Here is a 13534-nt window from a genome sequence, read left to right as displayed (position 1 = left end):
AGGCAGGGCTTTGAGGAGGTAAGGCTTCAGCAGAGGAAGGCACCTTGACAGACAACACGAGACTCCTATTAAATCAGCACAATTGCAAACTTCTTTTGCCTCAAGCCAACGACTCAATGAACTCATTTATCAGTTGAGAATCATTTACAAAGCCAGGTGGGAAATAAAGGGAAGAGAAACAGTTTCACGTACCTGGACCTACTGCTTAAAACATTATGTACAGGATGCAGGAAAAAAATCCTTAAGAGGCACTTCCAGGAGTTCTTAGCCTGATCAGTGCCCTCTCCTGCTAGGAAAAACACCCATCAAGGAAGAATTTGGGGACTGAATAAGTCTTCAACATGGGAGGCCTGGATTCTACAGTGGTCCCAGCAAAGGGATCTTAGAAGTGATTCCCATCCAGGCTCCTAGTAACAGGACCATACAATACAGGATCACTGGAAATGAGTGTGGAGTGGCTAACAGAAGCTTTCTCTTTCTCTTACTCTGGTGGTTACTGCAGGACCCATCTCTTGACAACCCGAACCTACCTATGGTGCAGGAAATACCTCCTAAGGATGGAGCACATTCCTCAAAGGGTGACCTTTCTCGGAGTCTACACTATGGACTAAGTGAATTCTGACTTTTGAATGGTTTGTCCCCAAATGAGAGACTGCTTTTACATGAAAGACCACCCTTGGCACTTAGAAACTATCAATAGCTAATTTTGCTTTCTTTTTTCATCCAGGAGGAATATGGAGTGTGGATCTATCTGATTAGATTAAGGTAAAATGGAATACAAGAACAAGGCATGCTGACTAAGGGGAGGAGAGACACACACTGAGTGGTTATAACTCTTTTGTATATAAAGGATTAAAAATTCCAATTTAATAATTTTGGAAAAGCAAATGTAAAATGACTTGGGCTTATAAAACCAGAATTTACAATTATCTATGGATAGTCAAAAGATAAATCATAGAACCATTTTAATTACAAATCTAAAGTAATTCTAACGTTGGTTACAGAATCGCTGTCCCACTCCCCAGGAAGAGTCCAGCTGCTGACTGTATGCACCCCACACTACTCAAAAGCCTTCCTCTCCTTCCCAAACCGTGCTTTCATACCTCAGTCACATCACCAGACACTAAGCACATCTCCCTTCTGCAAAGCTCAGTAAAACGGGGTTTATCCTCCTGGCTCTTACCAACCGCCTTCCTTTCATAAGAACCCTGGCTCCCGGCACTGAACGTCGTCCATCCTTCAGCTTCGGCAGGTGGTCTTCACTCGGCTCTATCCCAGCAGGTCAGGTCCTCCTCTGAAAGGAACGCTGCACCAGTGAGGCCAGAGATGCCTTGTGCTAAGTCCTCCCTAGGCCAGCTCCAGCCAGGCTCCAGCTGTCTAGCACCTCTGTATGCAAAGTTCCACTGTTCTCTCTTCCTCCTGCTTCAACATCTACACCAACAGGACATCTGGGCATCCTTAGGTCTTCCTGTCTTTCACAACCCTTCATTGACAATTCAGGGACTACCAACACCACTATACACTGAAAAGTTGGTATTTTCTTCTCTCCACTGCTACCTACTTCAACACAACAAAATGTTTTCAGGGAGCCAGGACACTGACCAGAGAGAGTTGTTTCTCGACACTCCCTGCCTCCTAACAGATGCCAACTACTCTGCAAAGAGGTGGAACCCAGACTCTGACAACTCCAAGCCTGAGGGAGAGTGGCAGGCCTGCCAATTCTGCCTGACGGACTGGCACTGGATACAGTACCACATTCTGCCTGACGGACTGGCACTGGATACAGTACCGCATTCTGCCTGACGGACTGGCACTGGATACAGTACCGCATTCTGCCTGACGGACTGGCACCGGATACAGTACCGCATTCTGCCTGACGGACTGGCACTGGATACAGTACCGCATTCTGCCTGACGGACTGGCACTGGATACAGTACCGCATTCTGCCTGACGGACTGGCACTGGATACAGTACCGCATTCTGCCTGACGGACTGGCACTGGATACAGTACCGCATTCTGCCTGATGGACTGGCACTGGATACAGTACCCCATTCCGCTCTTCACTACAACTCATTAGTATTCCTCTACCAGTCAGTTTATTAGTTTGGGTAAAAAGCTCTCCTGAGGGGTCCTTTCTTCTTTCAGGATGCCTGGGCTCCATTAGCACCTGCTGGCCTCGGGTGCTTCTTAGGAGCCAGCACTAAGTGGTGAAATGTGTGGTTCACTAGCTACTGGGGTCTCACAGCACAGAGTGTAACTCTGCCCCTTCTGCAAACAGCGACACCAGCAGGATCTGAGCTCAAGTGTCAACCTCTTCTTAGCAGGAACAATGTTCCACTTAAGAGTCACAGTAAACGCTCAATGATGTGTTAGCTGGAGAAAACATGGGACATTTAAAGAGGAGCCATGTTTTCCTCTTCAGCTCAGCCAATGGGCTGAAGGCAGACCTCTCCTTTCTGCTAGCGTAAATCTGCAACTCACTGCAGCACTATGTGATCTAGACGACACTCTTCATTAAGACCAGAACACCTATGTCATGTGAACAATGAACAGGCGAAATGGCAAAAGCTACAGACCCACAGGGCTTTGCTGACGGACAGTTAAAAGAAAGGCCTCATAAGACAAGAAGCCCACATGTGCCAGTGGGTACATACACACAACAAGCCGAATGTCCCAAGACAGGACCACTGTCACAGGGCTCAGAGGAATGCTATGCTCGCATCTCACTAGAGAAGAGCCACTGGGAGGTTCCCCCCCTCAGCAGAGCACAAAGACAGTGCCAGCTAGACATTCCGACCCACTGGAGAGTGGTGAACAGAAGGAGCAGCAGCAGACACAGTTCAGGCCCCGGTTTTATGTGCCTTTAATACTTTTTCCTTTCCTCTGTGTTCACTAAACAAGAAAAAATTATTTTGCAAGGCTACTTTTTGTAGCTTTTTGTTTTCCCTTTGTTTTTATCATGTTTTTAATTTCTTCTCTGAAGAGGAATTCTCTGAATCTGTGTCTTCCAATTCAATTCGATGCCTTTTGAGGCCACTGTGGTCATGAACACCCTTGCTGCTGTCCATGGCTGAGGGGTCAGTGGGGTCTTCTCTCATTCCAGCACTGGGGGTCTCACAGGCCATTTCAGACCCACAACAATCTTTATGTAGAAGTGTCCCTGCCAGGGATGGGTTATCATGGTCAGTGTCTGGGTGTCCTGGAGAAGAGTAGACCACTGTCTCCAGCTCCCCAGAGTTCTGCCCATTGTTGTGGGGGTGAGGGGGTCGGGGGTGCAAGCGTCCATTGTTGTGGTTGGCACAGAGGGTTTCAAGGCTCCTTTCCTCACTATCATCAGACTGGGTCCTGGGACAGTTGCCAGACGCACTGTTCAGAGTGGAACCAGATGCTTTGGGGACAGGAGAGGGTGGCTCCTCAGTCCGGCTGCTCAGGGCCTTTCCATTGAGCTTCTTGGTTTCAAAAGAGTGTTCTAGAGGGCTGTTACTGCTAGTGTCCTGAGAGGTGCCCTCTGGCACCTCTGCCCAAGGATGGCTGCTCTGCTCGTGGCTTGTGCCACCGCTGGGATTCCTGGCGGAAGTCCCTTCTTTACAAGCATCTTTGCTGCAGCCTTCAGGGGGCAGGTCCTGGTCTCTCTGGGTTGGGCAGGCTTCCTTACTGGAAGAAGGGGTTGGGTTGTCTCTGGGGCTGGTTCCTGCTCTCCCTTCATCTGCCTCCTCTGCCACTAAGGAAGTTTCTCCATCTTTGTTATTCGAGTAAGAGATGTAGGAGTAGCGGAGCCACTTGTAAGCTTTATAAATCTTTCGCTCTACTGATTCCATATTGGCAGTTGGTGGGGTCCGGCTTGGCTGGATATCCAGATTGGAAGTACTCCGCTCAGGGGAGGAGTTTGGGGAGGAGGAGAGGTCATCCACCTTGATCTGGGGGTAGTCATAATTGTCCTCTCCAATGTAGGTGTTGGTGGGCTTGACTGGAGCGTTGGGCCGCTCTTCCCGGGCTGTTTTATGCCGCCTCCGCATGGCGTTTCGCTGCCGAGTGGTGGATCGGCGTTGGTTCAGTTCCTCTTCTTCCTCCGAGCTACTGGAGCTGCTGGAGCTGCTGGATCCATCCTCGGGGCTGGGCGACCTCGGCCGAGGGAAGAGATCTGTGTCCAGTTCAGCCTCACAGGCATTCTCTTCAGAATCAGACTCATTGGACAGGGCCAGGAGGCGCTTGTCCTGGTAGCGACGCAGAGCAGATAGGCGCTGCTGGCGAGATGCCGCATCCTCACACGTTGGCGTTGCTGGGGTTGACACCACGGCATTTGTGGAGGTGACTCGCAGGGGTCCCAGGTGGAAGGCATTGTCGGCAGACTCGTCTACTGTGGGAGGTGGGGAACGGGGCAGTGAGGCTGAGGACTCTGAGTCAGTGTAGCCCGAGCGCTCACTGACCCCTGCGTGCAGCTGAAGGATGGTGCTCTCGCTGAGGTCACTGTCTGAGTCGGAACTCCAGCCCTCGATCTCGCGGCGCACCAAAGAGTCAAAGAAAGCCATCATCCGGGGGTCTTCCTGGACCGACTGGTTAGCATAGTCGTGGGACAGGCCACTTCCGCTGTTCAGTACAAGGCTGATATACTCTTCATGGGTGTAGAGGCAGCGGGAATCATCTTCAATCCGACCGTCGAGGTCTCCTGTACATCCTGGCTGCTTGTATGGACTCCAGATCTACACAGAAGACGAAAAACAAAGGCAACCAGGATTGAATGGGAAATGTTCTATAGCTGGCCATGATAAAGACCACTAAAGCTGAGCTTCTCCCAGACGCTGTCATATTAAGTCACCAAACAACTTTAAAAATATTTTCTTTCCAGGTGCAATGGCACACTTCTGTAATACCAGTGCTTGGGAGGCTGAGACAGGGGGATCACAAGGCCTCATCAACTGATACATAGCCAGAATTTGTCTAAAAACAAAACAAAACAAAACAAATAGCCACTAACCCCTACTCAAAACAAAAGCTCTTTATTTGGTAAAGTGACTCTTATAAAATAAATGTATATCAAAACCGAGGCTTTTAGGAGTAGGCAAAAGCTGTTTAGAGCATAGAACTAGACATAGTATTCAGAGACCTAAGGATGTCTTTAGGTGGAGGATACCCACATATTGTCTCTCTCCTCTTATGTTTTCTGTCAGTACATAGGATTATAACCTTAATCTAAAAGTAGGGGTGGAAGATGCTTTGAATATTAGGTAGTAGATTTAAAAATATGCCTTGCCAGGCACGGTGGTGTACTTGGGAGGCAGAGGCAGACAGATCTCTGTGAATTCAAGGCCAATCTGGTCTATACAATTAAGTTCCAGGCCTGCCAGGGCTACATGGTAAGACCTTGTCTAAAAAGTAAACACCCTAAAACGACTTCAGTCCATCGTTCCACTTCTTTAAAACAGTAATATTCTAATTTTAACCAATGAGAATTACTCACTGGGGCTTGATAAGAACAGACAACTGCCTCCACTGCATTTCCTTCTCTCAGACATGCAAGCATCGGTTACCCGGGAAACAGGATTCTCTTAACCAGGGTGTCGCTTGCCTGCTTAGCAGGAAAAGGCAAGGCACACTGTCCCTGGAGGGGTGACTGCATCCCCACCCTTACCAGGTTGTCCAGGACTACACCCATAGCTACAAAGAAGCAAAACCAGAGGTTGTTTTCCGTTTTTGTTCTTTTGAGACAGGGTTTCTCTGTACAGCCTTAGATATCCTGGCACTCGCTCTGGAGATCAGGCTAGTCTCAAACTCAGAGATCTGCCTGCCTCTGCCTCCTGCGTGCTAGGATTAAAGGCATATGCCACCACTATCTAGTAAAACTAGAGTTTTTAACTCAGGTATTTTTGACTCAAAAACTGAGTTTTACCATTGTGTTAAGTTAAGCAAAATCAAGTTCAAGGTAATTAAGTTGTCACTGTAAACAAGAGCAATTAACTTAACCTGACCTCTGCTGGTCCCCTGAGCAGTGCAGAAAAATTCAGTTACACCAGCCCACAGCCATGGCATCTCTCTCGGCAGGCATTCCAGTCATTTTCTTGCCTGACAAGTTGATGTTTTTTATCTTTAAATGGCATCTTACTCAAGAGAACAGTGTCTCCCAACTTCCTCCATTCGCTTCCCCAAAGCTCAGGAAGAAAAAATTCACCTCTGGAAATGTCCCAAGGCCTACCGATCCCTGAGAGGTGGTCTCTTTAGATTTCCAGTTCACAAGAGGCTCCTTTCAGTTCACAGGGCCAGCTACTTCTCAGCCTCCCCAGCCCAGATGTGTTCTCCTTAATCTTGTTTCCCGTCTACAATTCAAGTGTCCTGTCCTAACTTCAAACTCCCACTCAGGAACTTGGAAGCAGTGATTCTTAAACTTTGGTGTGCCTAAGAGATACCTCCAGAACAGGCTGACTCTGACCCCAGAGACTGTGACTCAAAGGATCAGTAGAGGTGAGGCAGGGTTAGTAAACGCAAGCATATAATAAGCATAAAGCAAGAAGCAGAAAACAAAGATCTTCTCTGAGGGACATTCAAATTCTTTGTGACAGCCAATGCTTGGAAAACACCTAGGCAGCACAAGGCTCAAGCTACATACAGATAGATATGTCTGCCAACAGATTTCTGAGAACTCAGAGTTTGGTGTCCTAGGAAGCGAGCTGAAGGGTTCAAAAGGTTAGGATGCTTGTTGGGTATCATTCTTAATTCTGGGCAAGTGATTCATTTTCTCAGTTTAAAAACGACAAAACATTATTTGCTATCTTCCCTAATATGAAAACAAATCTCCTTCATAGAACTCCAGACTGCTAACAGAAATGGTCTAACTGCTTCACAAGCCGCTTGTTACAATTAAAATTTTATTTTATATATATGGGTGTTTTGTCTGCCTTGGAGCCAGAAGAGGTAGTTAGATTCTCTGAAACTGGAGTTATAGACAGTCAGGGGCTACCATGTGGGTGCTGGAAATTGAATCCAGGTCCTCTACAAGAACAGCAAGTGTTCTCAACCACTAAGCCATCTCTCAAGCCCTCTGACAAGTCGGCTTTAAAGTTCTGATATCCCAGCCCCCATATTTTCTCTTCAGGAATGAAAATCACAGCATTAAAGGTCAGTTTTATTTGGGCTCTGGAATGTGACAAATTGAGCTGCACTGTGTACTTCTGAAGCTTGGGCAATGGAACAAGAGTGGATCAAAAGGCAGGAGACTTGGAGAGGGGACTCCTAGGCCTGGCTCCTTCATCCCAACAGTGAATTAGATGGGTCCTAGCGTGGTCCTAAGATTCAGAGCGGAACAAAACGCCCTCCTGGAAGTCAGTGTGTGCTTGAGAGCAGCGCAGAGCAGCAGAAGCCCAAGTCTCACCATTGCCCACAGTCCTAAGCAAATGTCTTACCCTGGAAAGCCTCCATTTCCCAGCCACAGACCTGAGTGGTGAAATGACGTAAGCTACGGTCAAGCACTAATCAGCGTGCTGCCCTCTCTTTAATTTGGTGGCCGAATCCCACAACCAGAAAACTTTAAGACCAAAATGCTTTAGCTGGACATCAGAATTACTGACTCCCTATTATCCTGGTTCAGAACCATTTCAATCATTTATGAAACTATCCATTTCTTTACCTCAAAGTCAACAATTCAAAAGTAAAGCAATGCTGGGGCTGGAGAGATGGCTCAGTGGTTAAAGAACACTGGCTGTTCTTCCAAAGAAACCCAGGTTCAGTTCCCAACACCCAGATGGCAGTTCACAACCACCTGTAACTCCAATTCCAGGTGCATCTGATGCACTCCAGACTCCACGGGCATCTGTGTATGTGGTATACATACATACATACATGCAGACAAAACATTCATACATATAATTTTTTTAAAAAGCAAATCATGGGAAAAACAACTTGCTAGATTTATTTGGGAAACCTGCATCTTCGGTGTGTGGTCATTGTAAGCACCTGCTCTGGCCCTTAGCGACTGTACTTAAATCTATACTGCAAATATCTCTTAATAAATGACAATCTGAGAGGGGGAGGAGACCCTGTTACTTATTAAATGTGGTTAGATGTGCCTCTTTGAGGTCTGAGTAGCTTTCTTGACATGCACAGTTTTCTCAAGCTGCTGCAAAAAAGGATAAAATTCAATTCTTACGGAATACCAAATGTTTGAGCTGAGTGACTGGGATGTGCTGAAGTAGCTGCTCTAAGTCCTCTTCTCTGTGTAAGTCCTTTGAATTTGACCATCTACTGAACCCATGATCACCTGTACATAGGTTAAGATCCTATCTGTTATGTGGGGCTTGCAGACACTGCAATGTGGCTGCCAGGACCTTCTAGGGCCCTCCAGAATGGTACTAGTCCTCTCCTTGTCCTCTGACTTTGGCTACCCAAGATCACTTTTTCAACAGTCATATGCTTTCCTATTTCTGAACATTTCTTTATAAGCACAATGCCTGGCACAGAGCATTGGTAAACGAATACTTTTTAATCCAACAAGACTTGCTTCCCCGCCCACATTTATTTATCACAGGTTTGTGTGTAAGTGTGGATCCAGTGCATGTACCGAGGTCAGAAGACAATCTGCAGTGCAGGAGCTGGTCTTTCCTTCCAGCGTATGGACCCGGCACTGGATTCGTGTCTTCAGCCTTTAAACTGTAAGGGCTGCAAAGATGGCGCAAACAGTAACCTCTATTGAGATTATCCCAAGTGAGAAAAATTCCCCTCTCCAGTGTTTTGTCTCCATTTCTTGGGAACCCCTTATCTTTATTTCTCTCCCCTGGGTCATCAATTCCTAGGGGACTTGTGTGACCCTTATCTTTATGTTTCCTATAGGGCCTACCATGAACAGCACACAGTAGCTATATCATAATAAAGAGCTTTGAGTGGGGAAAAAAGAACCCTCCCCACTTAGCTATAAAACAAACCCCTTCTTTTGCTAAGTGTGGGCATTCAGGCACACAGAGGACCTTTTCTGGGTGTGAAGAGGCTGGCTCTGTCAAAGAGGGCTCTTTTCCAAGTAGAAAAGATGGCAGGAAAGGATTGCAGACAGGGAGCAGAGTAGACAGAGAAAATCAGATTTCATGGTGGATGATGCTCCTGGAGCCAATGCAAGCAGCAAAGTGACATTTCATTAAACAGCAACTGTCAGGCCCGTAAATCCCAAGGCAAAGGTGTGCCACACCCTCAATTACAACTAGGAGACACACAGACCGCTGTGAATTAGGGGCCTTTCAGGAGGACGTACGTTCATGCAAGGGCAGTAATCCTAACAGAGAGAAGGGCTAGTACTACTTTCAACCTTATTCTCCCCTCTGCCTCTCCTGAGTTTCTTTTTTCTTTTTCTTTTTTTGAGACAAAAGCCACACTGTGTAGCTCAGAATAACCTGTGAACATGCTATCTTCCTGCCTCAGCCTCTTGAGTATGTATCACCAAACCCAACCTGTAATGCTTTTCATTCTATTTCCAGCCAGACAGCAAATGGGAAAACATCTGTGAGAAACCGACGCTGAGAACCCCCTTGTGTTTCTCTCTCACTGTGCACACTTAAGGTTTTAAATGGCCAACTGTGCCTCTCCGTTCCTATGGGAACCTGAGAGCAGTGAGTTCCACAGCTCAGTCTGGATAACCTCACAGAGCAAACATTTTCTCCTCTTTCTTGAGAACTTGGCCAGTTTCCAACCTATGACCTTTAGAGTTAAGACTTCAGTTGACTAAACAATATCTGGGGAGACTCAGCACAGAAGCATCTGAGCACATGCCAAACAGGAATTTCTCTTCTAAAGGAGATGCCCAAGTGGAGAGCTCTCTGAAGAGAATGACGTCAACGGGCCTAGAAAGGGCATGTTACAGTGCCAACCTATTAATCATAGGCCAAATGAGAGGGGGAAGTAATGTGAGGAGCAGGACTATTTCAGCGACTGTCCAAGTGAAGGACAACTGAGATGGTGCAGTTAGCCGTCCAGTCTCTTCCCGCTAGCATGGTGAATGGAGTGGGGTAAGGGCTCCAGCCTGGCTTTCCACACATTAGCCACATGACTCCAACAGTAATCTGTAACTTAAATGTCAACATCTGCAAACATAAGGGACTGCAGAGTATTCCATCCAAGATGGTGCATCTACATTCTCTCCTCCCACTGCAGATGGTGGCTGGCTACAACAAAACCATTTTCTGGATACAGCAGGACAGCTGCGGTGACCATAGAGCTCACATATAAACTCACGTATGGGCTCACACAGGCAATTTCAAACCACAAAAAACTCTACGATGGAAGCCCCTTGCTGAGGCGCTATTAGCAACTGAAGACCGCTGGAAGGAGTTCACTTTTCTTCAGAGATAGCGAACACAGGAGCTCCACACACCCAGAAGGTCCTAACCCCATACACACACCAATAGCACTAAGTGGATTAAGTGGGCTAAAAAACACAAAGCACATCAAGTTGGGAGGGGATAGTGGTGGGGGAATAGGGGATGAGTAGGAGAATAGGAGAGGGAATAGGGAGTAGATTTGATCAAAATACATTGTATGCATGCATGAAATCCTCAAACAATAATAATGAGAAATCATCATAAAAACACTTTTACTTTTCCTCTGGAAATTTTCTCAGGTTTAATTTGTCATTTTAAAAACTAAGGAATTTTAACTATTGTGGGAAGCATAACCTCTGCTTATTACCATATTACCACAGGTCCTAAAGAATTTCTCATTTTCAGGCCAGGGACAGACAGAGCTCAGTGGTAAAGCCAAGCCCTGATATAATTCCTAGTACTGGCAGTGCGTGTACGTGTGTGTGTGTGTGTGTGTGTGTGTGTGTGTGTGTGTGAATTCTCATTTTCCCTCAACCTTTATTTCCTCAGATATGAAAAAAGACTGCTAGTACCTAGACTGTGAGTGACTGAAAAGGTTCCCCTTCTGTGGAAACAGGTTAGGCTGCTTCCCTTTGTGGTAGCTACACAAATACTCCTTAGCCAAGGTGAGTTTGTTCAGAAGATATGGTTAGTATTCATATTTAATTTGCCTCAATCAAAACCACATGCAGGTTTTTGGTTTTGTATTTTAAAATCCATCCTAAGACAACTTAACCATGATTCTGACAACTACTCAGCTAAAGCTGTGCCAGATCGGGACAGAGCATGCTAGGTGATGGGAGAGACCACTTGAGTGGAGAGCAGCACTCACCAGCCAAGATCAGAAGCTACTAGAGCACAACACCAAAGCAGATGCAGAATACACTCCACGCTCCCAAAGCCTGTGACTAGTTCCAAAGGTGGATCTGGAGATGTAGCTCAAAGTCAAAAGGAAGTCAGGGGACATTGGGCCAGGAGCCTGAAAGTTTGGTTTGCGGCCATCAGATCTAGACTAGAACTGTATACTGGTCTTCTCAAAATAACCCTTAAACTTCTGATCCTCCTGCCTCTACATTTCAAACGTTTATACTTGATTACAGGTATGTGCCACCATACCCAAACAAATGTACATTTCTGATAAAAATAAACACATATAAAATACAGATTTATTAAGTACATTGATTTACTAATAAACATGTTACAATGGTTCTGAAAGGAAGTCATTACAAAATTACTTAAAAAAACAAACAAGTAGGGCATAGAGGCGCATGCCTTTGATCCCAGCACTCAGGAGGCAGAGGAAGACAGATCCCTCTGAGTTCAAGGTCAGCCTGGTCTACAAAGTGAGTTCTAGGAGAGCCACCTACTTTTAAAATATCAGCTTCTAATATGCTATGTTTAAATCACTGATACACCACTCCCTTAAAGACAATGTCTAGCTCTAGAGCACAGATGGCTTTGGGCTTGGGAGTCTCCTAACCTCAGCTCTAAGTGTCAGGCTTAGAGACATGTACCACCATGCTTGGCACTCACTGAGAATTTTGATAAATGCTCATATATTTAGATATAAATTCCTCTACTCATTGATCCAGTTTTTTTTCAGTTATGAACTACAAACATTTCCCTAAAAAGGACAGAAGGGGAAAGCGCTCACCTTGATAATCTTTTCTACACCAGAAGAGCAGATCATGTATGTGTGGGGGTTAAACCGGACCTGGTTAACAATGGACCGATGCCCTTTCAGCACCATGAAGGCTCCATTGACCACTCTGCCAATGCCACCTGGAAAGACAGAAGGAAACAAAATCACATGATAAAACAGGCCCCAGTAATGACACGTAACAACCTAAAATAGCTGAGATTTTTTTTTACCAACTATATGAGAGCAGTATGCATAATCTCACAGATAAAGTTGCCATGGAAAGGGGGACGGAACACCTCCCAGCACATGTGCTCTTACCAAGAGCCTTTATTTAGCTTGTAAGCAATGCCCACGACCACCCACAGCAATTCCACTGTAATGACCCAAAGCCACTCTAAAACTTGAAGTTTTTTTGGTCTCCAAGTTCTAATCCAAATTTTCTAATCACTTTAGAAAATGTAATAGAGCAAAATTAGACTGAAAGTTTGAGACAAGTTAGGCAGCTAAGCCAGGAACATACAAAACCAGAATCATGTGATGGTTTAAATACACAAGGCATCTTTGATCTGTTAAACTCTCAGTTTATACTAAGATGGTACCAGATGAAGGAAAACAGGTTAACAATGCAAAGAACACTTTTTTTGTCCTTGGATAGCAAAGAGAACTGAAGACAAAGGAGATCTGAATCACGTTCAATAAGCAAGTATTAAGAGTTGGAAGTAGGACCAGTGAGATAGCTTCATGGGTAAAAGTACTTGCTGCCAGACTCAACCTGAGATCAGTCCTAGAGCCTCACAACCATGGAGTTGTCTTTGCCCGAAGTAAATAAGTAAATGTAATTAAAAACAATTAAAAAAAATTGAACTACAGAGTAGGCCTTGAAACAACATGTACAGTTCAGCCAACAGTTCACTTATAGAAAGCTTTATCTTTTGTTTGTTGGTTTGGTTTTTTGGAGACAGGATTTCTCTGTGTAGCCCTGGAATGTGTTAACACAGTAAAGATACTGTCGTTAATGAACTTGGGAGAAACTCAGAGGTTCAATATAGATTGGCAATGATGATATTGCATTTACAGTTACATACAATTACATCCACACAAAACACCTGCACTGCATTCTGAACGAAGCTGCTTCTGAGCAGTCACCCACAGCTGAGTACACACAAAGCTAATAAGGCAGAGTGAGGCATCCAGACACAAGCCAGTGTTATCTGATCAATGGATACTTTCTTTGTGACTCTACCACGGAGACAAAAGACTATTAAGTACTGTTTCTGTTCTATGTACCCCATTCTGCTCCCAGCAATACTTTGATCAACACTCATTTCAAACGTTTTCCCCAATATCTCAGGGAAGAAAGAAACAATGACTAGAACAATGTGCCTTCCCCCCAGGTCATCTCTTTCTAGGGATTTTTCTCCATTTGGTCTCCTGGCAAAGTTCCTCATTTGCCTCATGGATAAAGGAAGCTGATCTGGTGGGATACAGGTGTGTCCAAACTGTGGTCCATGGGCAGCACATATCCCAGGACAAGAGTTAGTCTAACACAACGTGTCACAA

The 13534-nt window shown here is 45.5% G+C and overlaps 2 protein-coding genes across 3 annotated transcripts in view; both read right to left on the bottom strand.

Moving 5' to 3' along the window:
• Positions 1–845: 845 nt before the first annotated feature.
• LOC119819257 lies at positions 846–2162 on the bottom strand. Its single transcript, XM_038337356.2, has 2 exons — positions 1800–2162; positions 846–1762 (listed from the first exon to the last, which is right to left on the bottom strand). The coding sequence occupies exons 1-2, from the start codon at positions 2160–2162 to the stop codon at positions 1337–1339; spliced, it is 789 nt and encodes a 262-aa protein (XP_038193284.1). The 3' UTR covers positions 846–1336.
• Positions 2163–2840: 678 nt separating this feature from the next.
• Dcaf5 (DDB1 and CUL4 associated factor 5) overlaps positions 2841–13534 on the bottom strand; it is a 110303-nt gene continuing 99609 nt past the window's right edge. For both annotated transcript variants that reach the window (XM_038337353.1, XM_038337354.1), the window contains exons 8-9: positions 11987–12114; positions 2841–4701 (exon numbers count right to left, since the gene is read on the bottom strand). In XM_038337353.1, the coding sequence (XP_038193281.1) occupies positions 2959–4701; positions 11987–12114 (1871 nt within the window). In that variant the 3' untranslated portion in view covers positions 2841–2958. The remainder of the gene's footprint in view (positions 4702–11986; positions 12115–13534) is intronic.

Source organism: Arvicola amphibius, chromosome 7, assembly GCF_903992535.2.
Source record: "Arvicola amphibius chromosome 7, mArvAmp1.2, whole genome shotgun sequence".
In the NCBI taxonomy this organism is placed as follows: domain Eukaryota; kingdom Metazoa; phylum Chordata; class Mammalia; order Rodentia; family Cricetidae; genus Arvicola; species Arvicola amphibius.
Note: the sequence above shows the minus strand (reverse complement) of the source record. Positions and strands in the feature narration are given on the sequence as shown.

Excerpts from the sequence above, each read along its gene's own strand:
- LOC119819257 (XM_038337356.2), bottom strand. The coding sequence starts at position 2,162 with ATGGAGCCCAGGCATCCTGAAAGAAGAAAGGACCCCTCAGGAGAGCTT. Across the intron at positions 1,763-1,799 it reads ATCCAGTGCCAGTCCGTCAG|GCAGAATGTGGTACTGTATC; the intron begins GCAGAATGCGGT and ends CCAGTCCGTCAG.